Source organism: Protopterus annectens, chromosome 2.part2 (assembly GCF_019279795.1).
Source record: "Protopterus annectens isolate FY-2018-M chromosome 2.part2, PAN1.0, whole genome shotgun sequence".
In the NCBI taxonomy this organism is placed as follows: Eukaryota; Metazoa; Chordata; order Ceratodontiformes; family Protopteridae; genus Protopterus; species Protopterus annectens.
The window spans coordinates 951034719-951056011 of NC_056730.1; the positions used below are offsets into that span (position 1 = coordinate 951034719).

The window sequence follows — 21293 nt, forward strand, 5'->3', positions numbered from 1 at the left end:
AACCACATTGCAAAGTATGCTTTCCCACATGTTCAGCTGCATACAATAAATCCTGCATTTCCTTGTTATCAGAACATACAGAGTTTGACAACATTTTCTGTTTAAACAGTGACATTAAGTATTGCTGATATTTAAGCATATGAAACTGACAATTTAAAGCCCTTACAGCCAAGGTAACAGAAGTGTAAACTTTTTTCCCCCATCTTTCCAGGGCCCTAGAATCCCTATCAGAGGGGACAGGGTTTTTTGCAGTGGAAGCCTTGATCCCTTTGGGACCCTGAGATATAGTTTCTGGATCAGCAGCAGGGTTTTTATATAGAAATTTATGAGAATCTGGAACCCTCTAGTATCTGTCTGACTTCGCAGGTGCAGGGGGTAAAGAGTCAGGAGACAGGCCGGACTCTGAAAATACATCTACAATGTCTAGAACAGGTGGAATATCAAGAGGTCTGTACTGAGGTAGTAAAAGAAAGTCTCTGAGCCTTTTCTTAGATTCTGAGTAATCTTGGCTCTCCCAGTGAAAATGCTCCCTCATGGTATGCAGAGTTTCCCCAAAAGAATAATCCTCAGGAGAAGAGACTGAAGGAACAGATTCTTCAGCATCACAATACTCATAGGGAGGAAAAGAGTATCCCTGTTCAGAAGAGGAATCAGAGGAAATTGAAACCTGATCAGAAGAGTCACATTCTATCTCTTGCCTAGGCCTCTTATCAAGAGGGGGATGGGAACCCCTGATTAAAGTAATTAGGTCTTTGGCCATGTTTCTTTGTCTTTAGAGCTGTTTTAGTCTTTGAAGCTGAGGTTGGCTTGACATATAATTGTGTAGGTTTGAAAACACCCTCAGAAGCCGATGCCTGCTCAGTGGCTCAGGACCCATCTGAGAGAATAGTTTCCGAGAGTCCAATACCTTGAGTATCAAGAGGCCTAGTCGGCTCCACGTGGGAGTCGGAAGCGGCCTGTGGCTCTGAGGTAGCGGGCGTCAGGGGCTGCGAAAGCGCCTCACCGAGTACCGGTGAACTGGCGACTGGCCTAGCGGGGGCCTCGTCGTCGGTTTTGGACCTCGGATGCCTGTCCTTTTCCTTGCGCTTTTTATAAACTCCGGTCGTTGGCTGTTCCGACGGCATTATATAATTAAACCTTCGGCCAAAGTAATGAAAGGCAAAATCGTACTGACGCTTAATAGTGCGTTGGTTAAATCTAGCACAAAACCGACAGCTAGCAACATCGTGATCAGGGCCTAGGCAAGGAATACAGTAAGAATGAAAATCCTTATGAGGTATTTGCTTCCCACAAGAAATACAATTGTTAACTTTTTCTGACATCGGTCTGGAGCAAGAAAAAAGTTTCCCCAACGGGGTACTTAGCTTTAATGAAGACTTCGGATCTGAAATTCTATGTAGAAAATCTCAGGAGTCGGCCAACCGGCACTTGCGAACTGCTTTTGCTTTGCACGGCAAGAAAGACTGAAGAAAATGGTGTTGGCTGCATCTTTTATACCCCTGGCGCACTGACGTCAGGGAAGAGGCGACAGCAACCGACGCCGGACCAAGACTTTGGAATTCAGGCCAACTGCGGGTAGCCTGCCAGCAGGATAACCAAAGAGTAATGACTGCAACAGTGAAACACGATGAACATCTGGAAAATGGAGGAGAGAAACATTAGGTATGGTATGTGAAGTCTTGTGCAGTCTGGGAAGATCTGTTGAATTTAACGTGTGCTGCAGATTATGTTCTTTGAATTTCATTAGATCATCAAAATTTCTTAAAGAATCAAGATGTCAATGATCAATGGACTCGGAACTGACCACCATACTTTTAGTTAATACTGCCACCTGCAGGTCACAGTGATGTACAGTAGTCTATTCTGCATTTTGGATACACTGCATGTTGTATTACTTGTACAGCATATGGTAAACGCTCTGATAAGGAGTAGGTGGTGGGTTTCACTGACAGAAATAAGAGGCAATATTCAAAAGGTGACACGTACTAAAAAGATATAAAGTAAGGCAATAACCTCTCTCTATAGTGCTACCGTATATTAAATCTGTATAAGTAACAAAACATAGCATAAATGCCGATACAGAAACCAGACATTTCAAGACTGGTTGTAACGATCAGTCATGTTTTTAAAAACTGGCTTGACATAAAAAATCAAAGATAATGTGAAACAATACGGTTCACTATAAGTGGTTAGATAATGGTAGAATAGGATATGGTGTGGTAGTCTAGAAATCAAAAAGCTAAAATTCAGATGTTAAGACCAAAACTGCAGATGAAAGCAAAATTAACTTTCTGATACTTAACTCTTTGCGGGAGAGAGCAAAATCCAAGACACCCACCATAGGCTTCTGCGCATACACAACTTCACTATTAATCTTACCCATATCTCAAGAATAATTTCCCGAAATGTTCAAAATTTCAGTCTTGGAATACAGAATTCCATGTTTTGTAATTCCAAATCTCAAATGAAGGCATTAAGTCCATCAATGATGCAGAACACTGTGTAATAATGTGCTACCAATTTCCACATGTGTTCTTAACTGCTGACTATCAATACACTACAAGTGGATCTTGGAAACTTCGATCTTTAGCTCAGTCTCATAATTCAGCATTCGTTCTCACACTGCACATGTCCATTTTCTTCAGACAAGAATGCTAACATGGCATGTACATTCTTCTTTCTCTGACATTACTCTGGTTGGTGACTGGCCAGGTCAGATCCAGGGAATCCTTAGAATAGTGGGTAAGTGGTTGGTGCATACGATTTCCTTTTCCATTTCCTTTACCCACCTTAAAATGCATAATGTTCTCAGTTATAGTTAATACCCTGCACTAACTGTGCACTGACATCAAAGGTATCAATTTCTTTGTAGATCAACAGCCAACCCAAAGCTTCCACTAGAAACTAGCCCAACAAAGTACATGGGGGTCTTCCTGTTTGTAAGAAGAGAGATCTGTCATTGGCCATTTAATCCCCCAGCAGCAACTAACACATCAAAATTGCTATCAGTTATGAAATGGGGATATTAATAGTAGAGCAAAAAACAGCAATGCTGTCACTGAGCTTGCCAGACAGCAACACGTTCTAATTTATGTGATCTTTCAAGAGCTATAAGCCAATCAAAGTGCTCTGTCTAGAGAAATGCATTGGGATTACAATGCCCTAAAATTTATTTCACATTAGGAATGATGGCACAGCAACCTGCAATTTTATTAGTACATACACAAAATGGCATGCTAAAACATGCAATTACAATTTGAGTTACTGGCACTAGAAGCAAGAAATATAAACTAATCTAGCAAATAATCCAGCGCAGTACAAACAATAAACATAGTATTGTATTACCAACTAAACAAGAAAGGAAAACCCTGACCCTTGTCTGGGTTAGGAATCCAGGATGCCCCTATAAGGGTCAGTGTTTTCCTTTTCCTGTTCAGTTGTTAATCTAGGCTAGCAATACTGAAGCACAAGGAAGACATTCTGTTAGTGACTCCCCTATATAAACACGAATGTTTTAATGCAAACTAGAGTTTTGTGAACAGTATGTGTATGCAATGTGCACTTAACCTCTTATTTATCTTCTGGGAGTAGTTTTAGTTGGAATCCTCAAACTGCATCCTTTAGTAGCTGAAAATAAAAGCAATGCCCTTATTCAAGTGGCTCTGCTACAGCTGCTCCACACTAACTTTCATAAAGTGCATAAACGTGGGACACTATGACAACACCTGTTGTAACGAAGCCATTTGGACGAAAGGATATAAAAGTCTATTTTAAAATACTATGGCCCCCACTTAAAAGGTAAGAAACAACAAGCAAAATATACAGAGTTAGTATGCCTTCTCTCATCTCTGCCTCACTGGTAGTGCCATTGCCGAACTATGTAATCCAAAGAATAAATCCCTGTAAGAGGAGGAGGACAAGAACGGAGATAAATTTTCACATCATGAATTATACCTAGCTTGTCCACTGGTAAGGGTGTTTCCTGCAGCTGGTGCGAGAAGGATGGGCTACCTAAACTGGGGTTGGGAGATGAAGTAGGGCTGTCTTAACTACAACTCCTCAGAGAAGGGGCAGTGACACATGGGAGCACTCATGGAGCATGCATTTGACTTACAAAACCATGAACACAGTAGCTTTCTTTGGCAGGTGCATGACAGCATACACAGTCAAGAAGGCAGGGCATTGGTCCCCATGGTGAGATGGGTCAAACCTCTCCCACCCAAGAGGAGGGGTTAGGTCCTCAAAGAGAAATGGCATGTACAACTGCTGCACCATGAAATGTTCTCACCCAGGTGATGGACAAAAATAAGCAGTGCCAGCCATTCAGTGACATGCATGCATGGAGCAGTCAAAAAGATATATTTCACCTTTCTGTGTCAACAGTCTGATGAGAATCATTCAAGGTAACACGGGAAGACACAACCTCACCCCCTTCCCCCCCAAGAGTAGTGACAAACCATGCAAGTAATACAGAAATGCACCCTATCAGATACCAATAATAGAGCAGTAATTCCTTTTCTGAACATGAATCATCTACCCTGGCAGAATATAGACTCAAGAGGAGGATTGAAAGGCAGGAAGCAAACAGCATGCAAAATAACCAGCTCTGGCCATCTAAGAACTGTTAAGTTGTGTACAACTGGTTAATTACTTTTTTAGCTCTAATCTCCCCTGCAAACAAATAATGAAGCATTTCAGTGTCATTATCTGTGTAACTTATTTTAATTGACATTTAATATACCATTACAAATTAAAGATAATATAAATTTACTGATATCACTTAACAGCAACATAATTAAGAGGTCTTTGTGCAGTGGAAACAGGTTACACAGTTCCCTTTTAAAAATTAGTATCTCATAATGAGAAGAAAAAAGCGCAAGTGCTAGGTACTGCACAATGTCTTGCAACTTTCTTTCATGCAATATATGAAAATGATCCCACAGACAAAAAGTTTAAATGTGTTAACCCAAAACATTTTACTTAACTCAGTGCTAGTGTGAATTTAGAAAATGTTGCTCTATGAGCTGCCGGGTATCCTCTCTTATGCTGCCTATCTGTGTCACAATATTTGTACATTTTTTAAAGTATTAACATAACTTAGTGTTTAAACATGCTTGTGTGACTTTGAAACCAGTAAGCAAAAGCAATCACAATAATTAACCATTCTGAAAATGTATTACTTGGCAGCCCTCTGCAGTATGGTGTTCCCCTCTAAAACTTAAGGCACAGCTGCACAGTAAACTGCAAATTCTGTTGGGATACAATTTATATTAAGCTGGGTGACTGTTGGAGAAAGTAAAAGCATGTGCAGGTATTTTAAATGTCATATAATCATTCGTTTCCAAGATTTATATGTCCCATTCAAAATTATGCAAACATGCTTAACCATTTTATCATTTATGGACAGCTGCGCTGGTGCAGCAGTTAGCATTGTCGCCTCACAGCAAGAGGTTTTCCAGTTCAATTCTCAGCTGGAGTGCCTTCCATGCAGAGTCTACATGTCCTCCCGGCAGTCGTGTGGGTTTCCTCCGGGTGCTCTGGTTTCCTCCTGAATTTCAAAGACATGCAGTACGTGGACTGGACACTCTAAATTGGCCAAAGGTGCAAGTGAGTGGTAGGGATGAACTACCACAACACAGCTAGTCACACAGTGGTGTAAACCTTGGCTCGAAAGGATTGTCACTGTTGAAGTGGCACCCTGAACCCATATGCAAAATGGGAAAAAGGGGGTGATGATGGATGGATGCTTAACCATTCTAGTTTATATGAAAATTTACTATGTGGGTTTCTTACAGTACAGACACCCACAAGTGGTGGGACTATCAAGAATAAAAACTCTGTGCCTAAAAAATATTTTGAGAAAATGCAGTATCTTTCCATGTAGTGGTCCATGGCTTAATGTGTTCCTCAATGCAAGTTAAAAGCATTTTTAGTAGCAGTACTGTTACTGTGGATACAGCATTCTTCCAACAGTCATTTTATATTTTAAGCCTATTTCTTGATGTAAAGAAAGAAATTCAAAAAATTGCTTCTGAATTCCAAAACACCAACAATCTAAGATCACTGTGTCTCAATACCTTAAAAATAAAATATTCATTCTGATTCACGACAGTATATGTTCACATACACAAAGCAGTACGGTCTTTACTGGATGCAAAGTATTATTAATTCTCCAAACTGCCACATCCAAGCATAGTATTTCTTAGTACCTTGTTCAGGACAAGTTCCAGGTAGCATTTGAATGGTGGGCTCATAATCTGTGGGAAGTGGTCTCAGTGAAACCAGGGAATACAGTGTACTGTTAGACCTAATATAAAAAAAATAAGAAAGAAAAATTCATTAGCAGAACTATTCTCAGACTCCATACAAAAAAAAAAGACAAAACATTAAGCAGCATTGCAACTAAATGTTATTGCTCTACTTAATGCATTCTCATTCATTTATAGCCAGGTTAAATATTTGCACATAATCCACCTTTATCGACAATAGACTAGACAAAGACAAGGCACATACGGATCAACTACAGAATGAAAAACTGCATACAACTCACTATAAAATGAAATAATGATCAGTCTTCTCTTCAAATGTCCTTATACCAAAAGCAAAGTATTTATGTGGTTAAAGAACCAACAGAACTAACGTACTTTTCAATGTTATACAATTTCAAGACTGAAGAAAGTACAGTTGTGTACACTTACCATAAATGTAGATGTTCAAGTGTATTCACTGTTGCAGTCATTACATTTAGGGTAATCTGCTGGCAGGTTGCCCTCAGTCGGCCTGAATAAAGTCTTGGGTCCTGCGACGGTTGCTCTCCTCTTCCATGATGTCAAGTCGTCAGAGGTATAAAACATGCAGCCGATGCCATTTTATTCAGTTTTTCTTGCCCCAGATGTCAGGTGCCCCCCCAAACGGGGAGAAAAAAAAAAAAAAAAAAAAAAAATATATATATATATATATATATATATATAAAAAATATATAAAACAGAAATATATGTAGATGCACTTTTAGCAACATAAACTTTACCTTAATCTAAAAGCAAATACACCACAAAGGCTTTAGAATATAGTGAAGGATAGAGAAGTTATAGAAAAGGGGGATGGTGAGTGGGTAACCCGGACTGCAACAGTGAATACACTCTAACATCTACATTTATGGTAAGTGTACACAACTGTATTATGTTCTTCGTGTTTCACTGATGCAGTCATTACATTTGGGTGGAATCCCAAAGCTATGGATGGAACTAAATAGCATTAGGAGTGGCTATAAGGCCCTGCAGAACTGCAGTGGCAAAGCCTGCCCTGGATTTGGAGAAGAGAGGTAAATGATAATGCTTTGTGGAGGTATGAACAGAGCTCTAAGTAGCAGCTTCTAGAATGTCTTTGGTTGGAACTCCTCTGAGAAAAGCTGCTGATGTAGAGGCAGCCCTGGAGGAATGTGACGTGATTCCCTTGGGCACAGGTTTACCATGGTGCAAGTAGCAGAAAAGAATGCAGTGGCTTATCCACTTAGAAATAGTCTGCTGTGATATAGCCATCCCCTCTGATCCTGCAACAAATGCCACCAGTAGTTGCTCAGACTTTTAGAAATTTGGTCCTGTTTAAGTAGAATCTTAGTGGTCTGTGTACGTCCAATAAATGCAGAATTCGCTCCCCCGTATTCTGCAGATTTGGGTAAAAAGTTGGCAGGTGAATTGTTTGGTTAAGAGCCACACTGGATACCACCTTAGGCATAAAAGAAGGATTGGTCCTGAGGGACACCCTGTCCGGGTAAAATGTAATAAAAGGCTCCACAGCCATAAGAGCCTGTAGTTTTGAAACCCTTCTTGCTGAAGTGATTGCCAAGAGGAAAGCTGTTTTCCTAGATAAAAATTTTATATCCACAGTAGCTGCTGGTTCAAAAGGAGGCAGGGTGGGTTTTTCCAGCACAACATTGAAGTTCTATGCAGGAGTTAGTGATCTTCTGGGAGGCCTTAAATTTTTGGCCCCTCTAAGATGCTGTTTAAGCAGAGGATGAGAAAAGAGGGGAGGCTCCGTGTTGTAATGAGCTGAGATGGCAGAGGCATGGATCTTTATTGAAGAAAAAGATAGGCCCTTGTCAAGCATCTCAGTCAAATTTTGTAAAATCTGAGGGATATTGGGCTTTGCTGTGTCCGCTCCTTGTGCTTGGTTCCAAGCACAGAATCTTTTCCATTTTTCAGCATAAGATTTTCTAGTACTAGGCCTTCTGGCTTCCAAAATGACATCCATCACAGATTTACTGAGAGGTGTTGTTTGAATAATTAAATGATCAGCCATGCTGCAAGGTTCAGAGTTTGGAGCTGAGTGTGCAGAATTTGATTGTTCTGCTGAGACAGTAGATGTGGTATTTGAGGCAAGTACCAAGGAGGGAGTTGAGACATATTCCTTAGAATTGGGTACGAGTGCTGGCGAGGCCAGTCTGGAGCAACTAGGATCATTTTTGGTTTTTCCTGTCTGACCTTTAGTAAGACCTTGGAGAGAAGAGGCAGAGGGGGAAAGGCATAGACTGATAGGTTTTTCCAACTGAAGGATAGGGCATCCACTTTCCATGCTTGTCTGTGATATGTCCTTGTGCAGAATTTGTCCAGTTGATAATTTTGGGGAGAGGCAAATAGATCTATGTCTGGGCTCCCCTATTTCTGTGTTAACATGCTGAAGATTTGTGGATCCAGTTTCCACTCGTGCGGGTCCATAAGATTTCTGCTTAGTTCGTCTGCCAGAGTATTTTGTTTTCCTGGCAGGAACTAAGCTTGAAGATGTATTTGGTAAGCCAAAGCTGTGTTCCACAATGCCACGGCTAGTCTGCAAAGGGGGTAGGAATGTGTACCCCCCTGCTTGTTTATGTACCACATAACCATGGTGTTGTCCGTAGTTGTCCTAGATGAAGTAAGTCCATGAAAGCTGTCAAGAGCATTCTGAACAGCTAGCATCTCTTTCTAGCTGATATGCAGATGCATTTGTTTTGGGCTCCATTTGCCCTGAATGCATCTCCCCACCAGGTGGGCCCCCCAAGCATAGTCTGATGCGTCTGTAGTTGGGGTTTGGGTGGCAGGGGGTAGAGTGAATGACAGTCCCTTGTTTTGGTGACATGTCTCTGCCCACCAAAGAAACTCCTGCTGTAGGCAGGGAATGAGAGGAATCATTGTTTCCAGACTGTGACAATGTTGACTCCATAAACTCTTTAGGTACCATTGAAGTTTCCTCATATGCAGTCTTGCAAATGGAATTAGTAGAATGCAGGATGCCATGAACCCCAAAGCCTGCAGAATGTGTCTTGCAGATAACTGGGTTTTTGTTGCCATTTGTTTGAAGTATGTTGTCAGTTGCCTTTGTTTGTCTGGCGTAAGGTACGCCATCTGGGCAGTTGCATTCAAGCTTGCACCCATGAATGTAATTATTTGAGAGGGTACCAGTTGGGATTTCTTTTCGTTTATTGTGTACCCTAGGATTGTTAGAAGCCTTTTTACAAATGCCACATGTTGAAGAAGAGTGTCCTTGTCCTCTGCTTGAATGAGACAGTTGTCCAGATAAGGATAAATTTGTATGCTTCTTTGTCTGCAGAATGGAATCACTGGTGCCAGGCACTTTGTAAAGACCCTGGGCGCAACAGACAAGCCAAAGGGCAGTGCAGAGAATTGGTAATGCAAAAGACATGCCTTGAAACGGAGGTATCTTCTGCACGATTCCCTTATTGGGATATGCAGGTATGCCTCAAGTCTAGAGTCACTAACCAAGCGTTCCTGCCCAGCATAGGCAGTAGCTGTTGTAAAGTCAGCATTTTGAATTTTGGAATGTCCAGGAACGTGTTCAAAATCGGTAAGTCCAGTATTGGACTCCAGGCATTGTCTTTTCTGGGTATCGGAAAAGCCTTGAATAAAAACCTTGTCCTTTTTCCTTTTCTGGTACTGGTTGAATAGCCCCCATATCCATGAGGGACATAACTTGTTTCTGAGCCTCTGCCCACTGATTTTGTGGCAGATCTGGCCAACAGTTTGGAATTGGCAAAGTACGGAAATTAAATCAGTACCCCTGGGATACTATGTTTAATACCCACTTGTCCTGGGGAATTAACTGCCAATTTAAGCATGAAGTGCTAGTTTTCCCCCCAAGGGGGCTGCCAAAAGATAAGTGCTTGGTGAATGTAGAGGAAAGTCATTGAGACTGCTTACTGTAGGGTTGTGCTTTGTTTCCTCCAGATTTGGAGGTGGAGGCACCCCATTGCTTTGACCTGTAAGAACCCTGTGATTGGTATCTAGAGCCTTTTGAGCGCCTGGATTTGCCTTGAGTGGCACTGCTGGACACAGGAAAGGACCAATTTTTAGTAGGCCAGTGCCTACTGAACCTGGGTGGCTGCACTTGTAAGAAATATTTTACAGTTTGCATAGATTTAGCTTTGTCTTCCATTTTCTTTAAAACCTCTTCTGCCTTATTACCAAACAGAGTATCATGCTGCAAGGGGGCATCCAATAATTTAGCTTTAACATGATCAGGCAGATTTTGCTCCTTGAGCCAGGCATGCCTTCTAATCAAAGATCCAGTAACTGCAGCCCTGCAAGAGGCCTCCAAGGAATCAAAACCACATTGTAAAGTATGCTTTCCAACCTGTTCTGCTGAATGCAATAATTCCTGTAATTCTTTATTTTCCACACAATCAGAAATCAACATAATTTTCTGTTTCAATAAGCCCATTACATGCTGTTGATATTTAAGCATATGAAACTGGCAGTTTAAGGCCCTAATTGCCAAGGTTGCAGACGTATAAACCTTCTTTCCCGATCTATCCAGCGCCCTGGAATCTCTATCAGAGGGGTAGGATTTTTGGCTGTAGAGGCCTTTACACCTTTGGGACCCTGTGAGATAGTCTCAGGATCAGCAGCAGGATTTTTGAATAGAAATTTGTGGGAGTCAGGAACCCTGTAATATCTGTCTGGCTTACTAGGAGCCGGAGGTAGGTAATCAGGAGCCATGCTTGATTCCGAAAACACATCATCAACAATGTCTAACAGGAGGTATTGCCAAAGGCCTATGCTGAGGAAGAAGGAGGAAATCCCTAAGCCTCTTTTTTGATTCAGAGAAATTCTGACTCTCCCAGTGAAAATGTTCCCTTAAAGTATGCAAGGTTTCTCCAAAAGAGTAGTCCTCAGGAGGAGATGCAGACGGGATGGATTCTTCTGCATCAGAATCCTCATAGGGTGGAAGAGAAAATTCCTGATCAGAAGAGGAATCGGAGGAAATGGAAACCTGATCTGAAGATTCATAATCAGTGCCTTGCCTAGGCCTCTTAGCAGGGGGGGGGGGTTGGGAACCCCTGATCAAGGTAATTAAGTCCTCAGCCATTTTGATCATCTGTTTTTTAGGCATAGTGCCCTGAGCACGTGGCTCATGAGTCGTTTTTTTAGACATAGAAGATGTTTTTGAAGCTGGCGTCGGTTTTATATAAAAATGTTGAGGCCTGAAGACACCCTCAGAAGCCAGTGCCTGCTCAGCGGCTCCGGACCCATCCAAGGGAGAGACATCCGCGGGTTCAATACTCTGAGAATCTCGCGGCATACTGGACTCCGCATGGGTCTCGGTAGAGGCCTGCGACTCAAAAGTAGCGGGTATCAGGGGCTGCGAAAGTGCCTGAGTGCCAGCAAACTGGCGACTGGCTTAGGAGAAGTTTTGTCATTGGTTTTGGACCTCGACGGTCTGTCTCTGTCTTTTTCTTTGCATTTTTTGTGAACTCTGGTAGTCTGATTGCTAACCGACGAATTTTCAGGGTAATTAAATCTTGATCCAAAATATTTAGAAGCAAAAATATACAGACGCTTAATAGTGCGTTGGTTAAATCTAGCACAAAACCGCACATTATGATCTGGGCCTAGGCAAGGAATACAGTACAAATGAAAATCCTTATGAGGTATTTGCTTCCCACAAGTAATGCAATTATTAACTTTTACTGACATCGGTAAGGAGCAAGAAAATGTTTCCACAACGGGGTACTTAGCTTTAGTTGAAGAGTTTGGTTCTGAAATTCGAATGCGAAAATTTCAGGAGTCAGCCAACCGGCACTTGCGAACTGCTTCTGCTTAGAGCACCGCAAGGCAAGAAAGACTGAATAAAATGGCGTTGGCTGCATGTTTTATACCCCTGACAACCTGACGTCATGGAAGAGGAGACAGCAACCGGCGCAGGACCCAAGACTTTGTTATTCAGGCCGACTGAGGGCAACCTGCCAGCAGATTACCCCAAATGTAATAACTGCAACAGTGAATCACGGAGAACATCTCATTTTGTATGCCTAACATAAGTGTAGGGACTGAAAGTTAGTCTTTCAATGTCAAGACTGCAACTGTAAGTGGGAGATCATACAAATCTGACATTGCAATATCTTGAACCATTCCTCCTAGCCTGAAAAACAGTGATCACCAAGTTTACGGAACTTACTATAATGATAAAGCTGTACACAATCCAAACCAGTAAAACAATTTATAGTATTTCGCTCCTCAAGAAAAAATTCCAAGGTGCTCATTCCTCCATTTTGCCACCATGTTCAGCACAGCTCCAGCTCTTCAGTGTGACACTCAAAACCTAACCATATATACAGACAGGAGAGAAGTAGGACAAAAGTAAAGTTCAGCTACTAAACTGGAATGTAAAATATGGACACAGACTGCACATCTCTGCCATTATGGTAAGTACATAACTTTGTAACTGGCATGATCCCATCTATATTCTTCAACCAGTAGGGCAGAATTACCAGTTTATCCTTCTAGATGATATCATGAAAGTACATCTTATATGACTGTGGCCCTTAAGGAAAACATTGACCTTCAGATAATATACATCTTGTAGTGCCCTGCAAAAGTATGCAGAGAGGTTCACGCTGCAGCTGCATATAGAGTGGATATAAAAAGTGTACACACCCCTGTTAAAATGTCAGGTTTTTGTGATATAAAAAATGATACCACAATAAATAATTTCAAAACTTTTCCCACCTTTAACGTGACCTATAACCTGTGCAATTCAATTGAAAAACAAACAAATCTGTTAGGGGAAAAATATAAAAACTAAAAAAGTACAATAAGCTGGAAGCATAAGTCTGCACACCCTTAAACTAATACTTTGTTGAAGCACTTTTTGATTTAATAAAGCATTCAGTCTTCTTGGGTACACACCTGCCATCAGTTAAAAAGACACTGATTAACCCAAATAAAGTTCAGCTGTCCTAGTATTCTCCTGACATTTACTCAGTTGCCTGCTACAACAAAAGCCATGGTTCACAGAGAGATTACAAAGCATCAAAGGGATCTCATTGTTGAAAGGTATCAGACAGGAGAAGGGTACAAAAAAATTTCCACAGCACTGGATTTACCATGGAACACAGTGAAGACAGTCATCATAAAGTGGAGAAAATATGGGATAACAGTGACGTTGCAAAGAACTGGACATCCCTCCAAAACTGATGAAACAACAAGACGAAAACTGGACAGGGAGGCTGTCGAGACCTACAACACTGAAGGAGATGCAGAAATTTCTGGCAAGAACTGGTTTGTGTACTACATGTTACATCAGTCTCCCGTATTCTCCATATGTCTGGATTATGGGGTAGGGTTGCAAGACAGAAGCCTTTTCTTACACAGAAAAACATCCAGGCCCAGCTAAAATTTGCAAAACAATACATCAAGTCTCGCAAAAGCATGTGGAAAATGTATTATGGTCTGATGACACCAAGGCTGAACATTTTGGCCACAATTCCAAAAGGTACGTTTGGCGCAAAAACAACACTTTGCATCATCGAAAGAACACCATTCCCATGGTGAAGCATGGTGGTAGTGGCAGTATCACGCTTTGGGGTTGCTTTTCTTCAACTGGAACTGGAGCTTTAGTCAAGGTGGAATGAATTATGAACAGTTCCAAATACTAGTCACTTTTGGCCCAAAACCTTTAGGCGTCTGCTAGAGAGCTGAAGATGGAGGAATTTCACCTTTCAACATGACAATGACCCCAAGCATACATCCAAATAAAAAAAAGAATGGTTTCACCAGAAGAAAATTAAAGTTCTGGAATGGCCCAGACTTAAATCCAATAGAAAATCTGTGGGGTGACCTGAAGAGGGCTGTGCACAAGAGATGCCCTCGCAATCTGACAGATGTGGAGCACTTTTGCAAGGAAGAGTGGGCAAACATTGCCAAGTCAAGATGTGCCATGCTGATAGACTCCTACCTAAGAAGAATGAATGATGTAATTAAATCAAAAGGTGCTTCAACAAAGTATCAGTTTAAGGATGTGCACAATTATGCAACCAGCTTATTGTACTTTTTTTATTTTTTATATTTTTCTCCCAACAGATTTGTTTTTCAATTGAATTGTACAGGTTATAGGTCACATTAATGGTGAGAAAAGTTTTGAAATGATTTATTGTGGTCTCATTTTTTTATATCTCAAAAACGTGTCATTTTGACAGGTGTCTGTACACTTTTTATATCCACTATATATCAGGTAAGGATGAATTCATGAAGAAAGCCCAAGTAGCAGTAATTACTCTGGTAGGGTGTGCCCTGGGTCAAAAGGCAGCTGGTTAACATAACTTAGAAAGCAATATGTAACACACTTGAGAGCCATCTATATGGACTGGTTCAGGAAACTTTGGCTGCCAATTTGCTTAGAAGCATAGTAGACACAAAAATGATTATCTTTCCTAAATAATTTGGCTTTAGTGACAAAAAATCTCAGTTGCTACGCACATCCATGGAATGCAAGACTGACTCCATTAGAGTACTCTGTAAAGTTGTTGTTGTTTTGTCTTTCGGCTTTTTCCCGGTAAGGGGTCACCACAGCGGAACTCCGGTCTGCTAATGATTGGCAGTAGATTTTTACGAAATGCCAAGGTGCCAGCTCGACACCCAACCTTCAACGAAGGCACGCCCATTTACGCACGCATGTCTTTCGAACGCTACCCAACCGCGGGGAGGACATGCAGACTCCACACAGAAGGCACTTCCAAGCCACGCCGAGAATCGAATGGGAGAACCTCTTGCTGTGAGGTAACAACGCTACTGCCGTACCACCGTGGCACAAGTATACAGGCAAATTTATGCACTGGTTCAAACTGGTCTCTGTGGCTACCATAAAATAAACAATGGATTCTAGCACAAGTGCACTACCTTGATGGAACAACAAATAAGGGGGTTTGATGCATAGTGTTGCTAATTTCAACGTCATCCTTGCTAAAGTGACAGCCACTAAAAAGAAGACTTTCCATGACAAGTACTTTAACTCTACCCTTGAAGCTTGTTTGAGATGTGGCACAGTTAACTGTTTCAGCACAAAATCCAGACCCCAAGAAGGGACAGATTCTTTGAAGGAAGGAAAATTCTGGAAAGTACCATTAAGGATAGCACTGAAACCTTCAATGAAAATGTCAAAAATATTGAGTCCCCAATGAAAAGCATACAGCAGCTACAAAAACGAACAGAAGAAAAAAAAATCAAGCCTGCATCAGAAATCTGGGATACATAACTTAAAAGAGATGACAGCTGCAATTAAATGGTCTAATCCATGCGAAGTGGAGATGAAAAACAATGCACACTTCTCTTACATGTCTTCCTAAGAAGCTTCAGACTTTTCCTGTGGTGCTTGTGATTAATGCTGTCCTGTTTAGATTGTGTAACTAGACAGGCAGGAGGATTCAGTTCTTATGTATGTTATGTAGTATACAGATTATGATGTATGCTTCATGTACAGCAAATCTTGAGTTTGATTCTCAGTGGAACCACTATGTTATACACACACACACACATATATATATATATATATATATATATATATATTGTTAGAAAAATATGTACTTAAACATATACAGAGTGTTAGAAAAATATGTACTTAAACATATACAGAATGCTAGAAAAATATGTACTTAAACATATATAAACTGTTAGAAGAATATGTACTTGAACATATATGTAGTGCAAAGTTTAGAAACAGTATAATATGTAATGCATTTAATTCTATTTTACTAGAATGGCAGTAGAAATGATCTTGCATGTAATTGCTTGAAATTCAGCTGCAGTATGGTTAACCCCTGACCCTGGCAGTAGCTAGCTCAGCAAGCTTATGTCTTTCAGTAACTATAATCTGCTGGGTCAGAGAGAAATAAATATGTATGCATGTGTATCTTTCTTCCTTCCACCGAGAAGGATGGCCTTGTGAACACTATCTGAGATAGTGCGCAGCTGGCAGCCAGAGAGACAAAGGGACGTATTAAGAAAAGACTTGACCATTGTGTTCGAACTAATCTAAGATCCTTGAAAAAGTAACATCTACAGGAAGACGTTATGATGGACCAGGTGCCTCGCAAGGCTGTGTTATTCGCATGGGAAAGTTTATAAAAACATTACCTAAGCATCTTCTTATGAATGAAGGATTATGGACTATAGTGATGTAAATGCCCTGTGACTGACCACGTCAGTAAGGTGGGCAAAAGCTGATTGCAAATAGTATATAATTGAGAGTATTTCCTGAATGTAATTAGTCAAAACTCTATACTGTTTCTGTATAGTTTTTTGCCTCCTAATGTACATTAGTAAAACAATATTGTTTGAACCTGAGCATCCTGTGTTATTGACTGTCATTTTGAAAAGCCTAATGATTTTTACAGTTTGATTCTAACAATTTATTTGACATTTTGGTCCTTCTGAAGCCGGAATTCCCTTGGTAAGCTGCAGGTCAGAGTGCATGAGTGGTAACAAATCTGCGCAGAGGAAGCTGCCAAAACAAATGGTTCTTCTTGAGTGAAAAGACCTCCGACTGAATTGTTGTGTGCAAAGAGGCTGTCCACTTTCTGATCTGTGGCTGAAAAGCGGAAAACTGGATCCCAAGAAGAAAGCGAACAGTCATAAACGGGAGGCTCAGGTAAGGAGAGTTTCCCTCTTTGTCTTTGTTTTAGATCAGGGACCAGGTTACACTGTGCTATTGCTAAGGTTTGTGATAGCAGGGAGAGAGAGAGTTGAAGTATTGTATCTTGAGTCATAGATCAGGAAATAACAAAGCAAAGTAAACAGTCATTCTAGACACTACTGTGGATATGGGGAAATAAGATACCACGTGGTACAAGAGAAGGGTTACGTAACAGTCTTTTTAAGACATGGGAAATCAGTGCACTAAAAGATCGCGAGATCCGCCTTTGACGGATGATGCGAAATACATGCAATTGCAGAGAGCAGATAATGTGAGATATTTTGCAAAATGGGTTAATAAATATGGATTTGATGGTAAATTAGACAAAATTTCGTTAGTGAAACTTTTGAAACAGTTAAAATCTGACGCGGAGGGTCAGGCAAAAAAACAGCGACAGTTGGGTATTTCTCAAGCACACAGGTGGATTGAGGAAGTAAATCAAAGGGAACAGAAGTTTAAAAATGCGAAAGCATTATTCTTAGATAAAGAAGATAATAATATAGTAGTAGCGACGGCCCCTCCCCTTCCGCCACCACCGATACTTTACCCAGGGTATGAAGCGGGAGGACAGGCTGGTCCCCCCCACGATATCCTGAGGCAACAGGGGTATTTAAACAACCATTTGTAAGAGAACCTATTGAGACTAGGTCCCGGACACATAAAACACTTAGGGACACTCAAGTGAGGGACTCACTAGAAGAGAGTGAGGAAATCTGTCCATTAATTGAAGTACCGAACCCTCAGGCAGGACAGGAAGGCCAGGATCCAACCCTTTTAGTATATAGACCATGGACACCGGAGGATATCCAGAAGGCCACAGAGGGGATTCCCCATCCGAAAATTAATCATGAAAAGTTTATACAAGATTTACAAGGTATGCGATTGAGTTACCACTTGAATGGGGAAGAAGTAGAGAAAGTTATTAGACAAATTATTGGCCCTGACTGGCACATGGTTTGTGGCAACTGGAATGCGCGTGACGCAACTTAAGCCCCTCCTACATAGTGACGCAGAGTTAGACACTAGGTTGAAGGGTCTTACGGACCGAATTACTGAAAAATGGAAACCTAGAACAGATTGGACCTGTATTAATCAATGTATACAACAGGACAATGAATCTGTGGATGGGTATTTTGGTACATTATTAGAAGGTTTTAATAACCATAGCGGTATGCCTATTCCCGAAAATCAGAAAAATGATAGCTCATATGAACAACAGTTAAAAAATGCATTTTTGAAAGGATGCATTGCTCCTATCAGTAGCTTTATTACAAAGCATATGATAGATCATCGAACAAGTAGGCTACAAGCCTTACTAGAGTATGCTAGGCATGCTGAAAGACACTTTAACAGTAAGAAGAAAAAGAAGACGCAGGTCTTCACAGCTGAAGACGGAGCAGAAGTCTTCGTAGTACAGTCAGGTAAAAAGGGGAAGAAAACATTCAGAGCAATAAACGCTCTGACAGAGACTCAGAGGTTTTTGAGGAGAGGAAAAGAAAGGGTGAGTGCTTCAAGTGCGGGAAGAAAGGACATTTAGCAAGGGACTGCAGATCGAATAAAAAAACAACTGTAGAAGGGAAGGACAAGAGTGATGAGGATTGACTATATGATAGTCATAACGTTCGACAGTCATCAGGAGAGAGTAATGAGCAGGGAGAAAATATAAACACAGTAGTAGGAATAGAGGAAGTGCAAGTAGATAATGAGGAAAGTGAAGTTTTAGATTTAGCCTTATTGAGCTTAGAGCTCTATTTGGCGGACACAAAACCGGAAGTTACACTTCTGGTGGAAGGGAGGGAAGTGAAATTTTTGTGCGATTCAGGGGCATCACGGACTTTGATACATCCTTCAAAGTTACCGGAACACTCTGAATCACCTGATTGTATATTAGTGAAAGCAGCAAACGGACAGCTATACAGGGAACCACTTTCCCATGATATAGCAATAACTGACCCTATTTCAGGTATGACCCAGAGAAGTAAGATAGTACTTTCTACCAAATGTCCAGTGAATTTACTGGGAAGAGACCTTATGCAGCTTTTTGGCATAGCAGTAGTTCCTACCATGAAAGGTATGGAGGCACAAAGACAAATGGATACTTTTGTGATGCGATCGGAGGGTGAAGCCTACTATTGGTACAGCCAGGACCTAGTTACGACTGGTCCAGGGGCAGTAACCAAAGAACTGATGAACGTAGCCATCAGTAAGGTACCCTCCCTTCACATTGATCAACAGCATTTATTACATTGTACTCTGTACTATTGTAGTACACCAGGACCTGATAAAGAATATGAGGAGAAATTGTTCAGAAATCCTGCAAATAGGTTAGTATTACGAACCCTGTACTGGGATACTGAAGGTAATAGTGTGGTGAGTTGTTCATTACCCCAGGAATTCACGGGACTGTATAAGTCCAACTGGCTACCGCATGTCAGCTTAACCAAACATAAAAATGCCAGATGGGTAGATCTGGGTGAAAAAGTGACAAGATGGGAAAGGCAAACCGACTTAAGTTGTCAGAACAAGGAACACAGAAGCAAAAACTGAATTGGTTAACGCAAGCACGTCCAGCTGTTCACTTACAGCAAAGTGAGGGCAGCTGATTGATGTTCCTACTGGAAGAGGACGAAAAAGCTTTGTGTGATATACCAAGCACTCTTTGGTCAACAGGGAAATCAGATGTAGGGCTTATTCGGACAGCAGGTCCAGTAACTATCACACCAAAGTCAGCATTTAGACCACAAAAGAAACAATACCCTTTGAGAAAAGATGCAGAGCAGGGAATTAAGCCTATAATAGCAGCATTACTTAAGAAAGGAGTACTGGTAGAATCTTTGGATTCACCATGTAATACCCCTCTATTTCCTGTTAGGAAAGCAAACGGGGAATGGCGGATGGTACAGGATTTACAAGCTGTAAATGATGCAGTAATACCTAGGGCACCTACGGTGCCAGACCCGCACACTTTATTGAATGATTTGAAACCAGAACAGAAGTATTTTACCGTGGTAGATATAAGCAATGCTTTCTTTTCAATACCTATACATCCAGATAGTCAGTATTGGTTTGCTTTTACATTTCAGGGTAACAGATATACCTATACTCAACTACCACAGGGATACTGTGAAAGTCCAACAATATTCGCACAAGAGATGGCTAGCAACCTGGCGGGATTTACTCCGCCAGGGGGCAGTCAAGTTCTACTTTATGTGGATGACATCCTGCTTGCGGCCCCTACCCAGCAGCAGTGTAGGGAAGATACAATAGCATTATTGAGGTTTTTAGCAGAACAGGGACATAAAGTAAACAAGCATAAATTGCAACTTTGGAAAACACAGGTCAGGTACCTGGGATATATGATATACAAGGGGGGTAGAACATTAGATGAAGACAGAAAGATAGCAATCTTACAAACACCCAAGCCAACTACCAAGAAGGAAATGATGTCCTTCCTGGGGACGACTAATTTTTGTCGAAGTTGGATACCAAACTATGCTGAGGAGTCGGCTCCATTGGCTGATTTAATATTTAAAACACCTATGGCAGCACAAGATATACTACATTGGACTCCAGTGGCAGAAGCAGCCTTCTGCAGGCTAAAACAATTGATAGCTTCATCATCAGTGTTGGGGCTTCCGAATTATCATAAGAGATTTTTTCAGACTGTAGATTGTAAGCAGGGGTACATGACGTCAGTTCTGACGCAACAGTATGGGAATAAGCAATGCCCCATAGCTTACTATTCATCACAGTTGGACCCGGTGGCACGATCGTTGCCACATTGTGTACAGGCAGTTGTTGCAGCTGCCATGGCAGTACAGGCTTCGGCCTCAATGGTATTATTTCACCCTCTTACCTTGAGGGCGCCTCATGCAGTTGCGATAATTTTACTGCAAGAGAAAATTGCATTTTTGTCTCCGGCTAGACATCTTTCTTGCATGACCATACTGCTGAGTCAACCACACATGGTGATTGAACGTTGTACGACATTAAATCTATCAACGTTGCTTCCGACTCCTGTGGATGGAACACCACACAGTTGCCTACGGGAAATGGAGCAAATAACTTTACCCCGACAGGATCTTACTGATATACCTTTAGCTGATGCAGAGGTAACATTTTATGTGGACGGATCTTGTAGGAAGGGTCCTACAGGGAAAAATCTAGTAGGTTATGCAGTGGTTACTGATGTTGAGATTGTAGAAGCCCAACCCCTGCAACCTAACTTGTCTGCTCAAGCAGCAGAATTGATAGCTTTGACACGAGCTTGCACTCTAGCAAAGGACAGATGTGTGAACATATATACTGATAGTCAATATGCCTTCTCCACAGTG

The 21293-nt window shown here is 41.2% G+C and overlaps 1 protein-coding gene across 1 annotated transcript in view; it reads right to left on the minus strand.

Moving 5' to 3' along the window:
* The window catches only part of WDR36 (WD repeat domain 36), a 1582076-nt gene that overhangs the window by 355060 nt on the left and 1205723 nt on the right, over positions 1-21293 (minus strand). The window contains exon 18 of the mRNA XM_044064266.1: positions 6210-6307. Coding sequence (XP_043920201.1) covers positions 6210-6307 — 98 coding nt within the window. The remainder of the gene's footprint in view (positions 1-6209; positions 6308-21293) is intronic.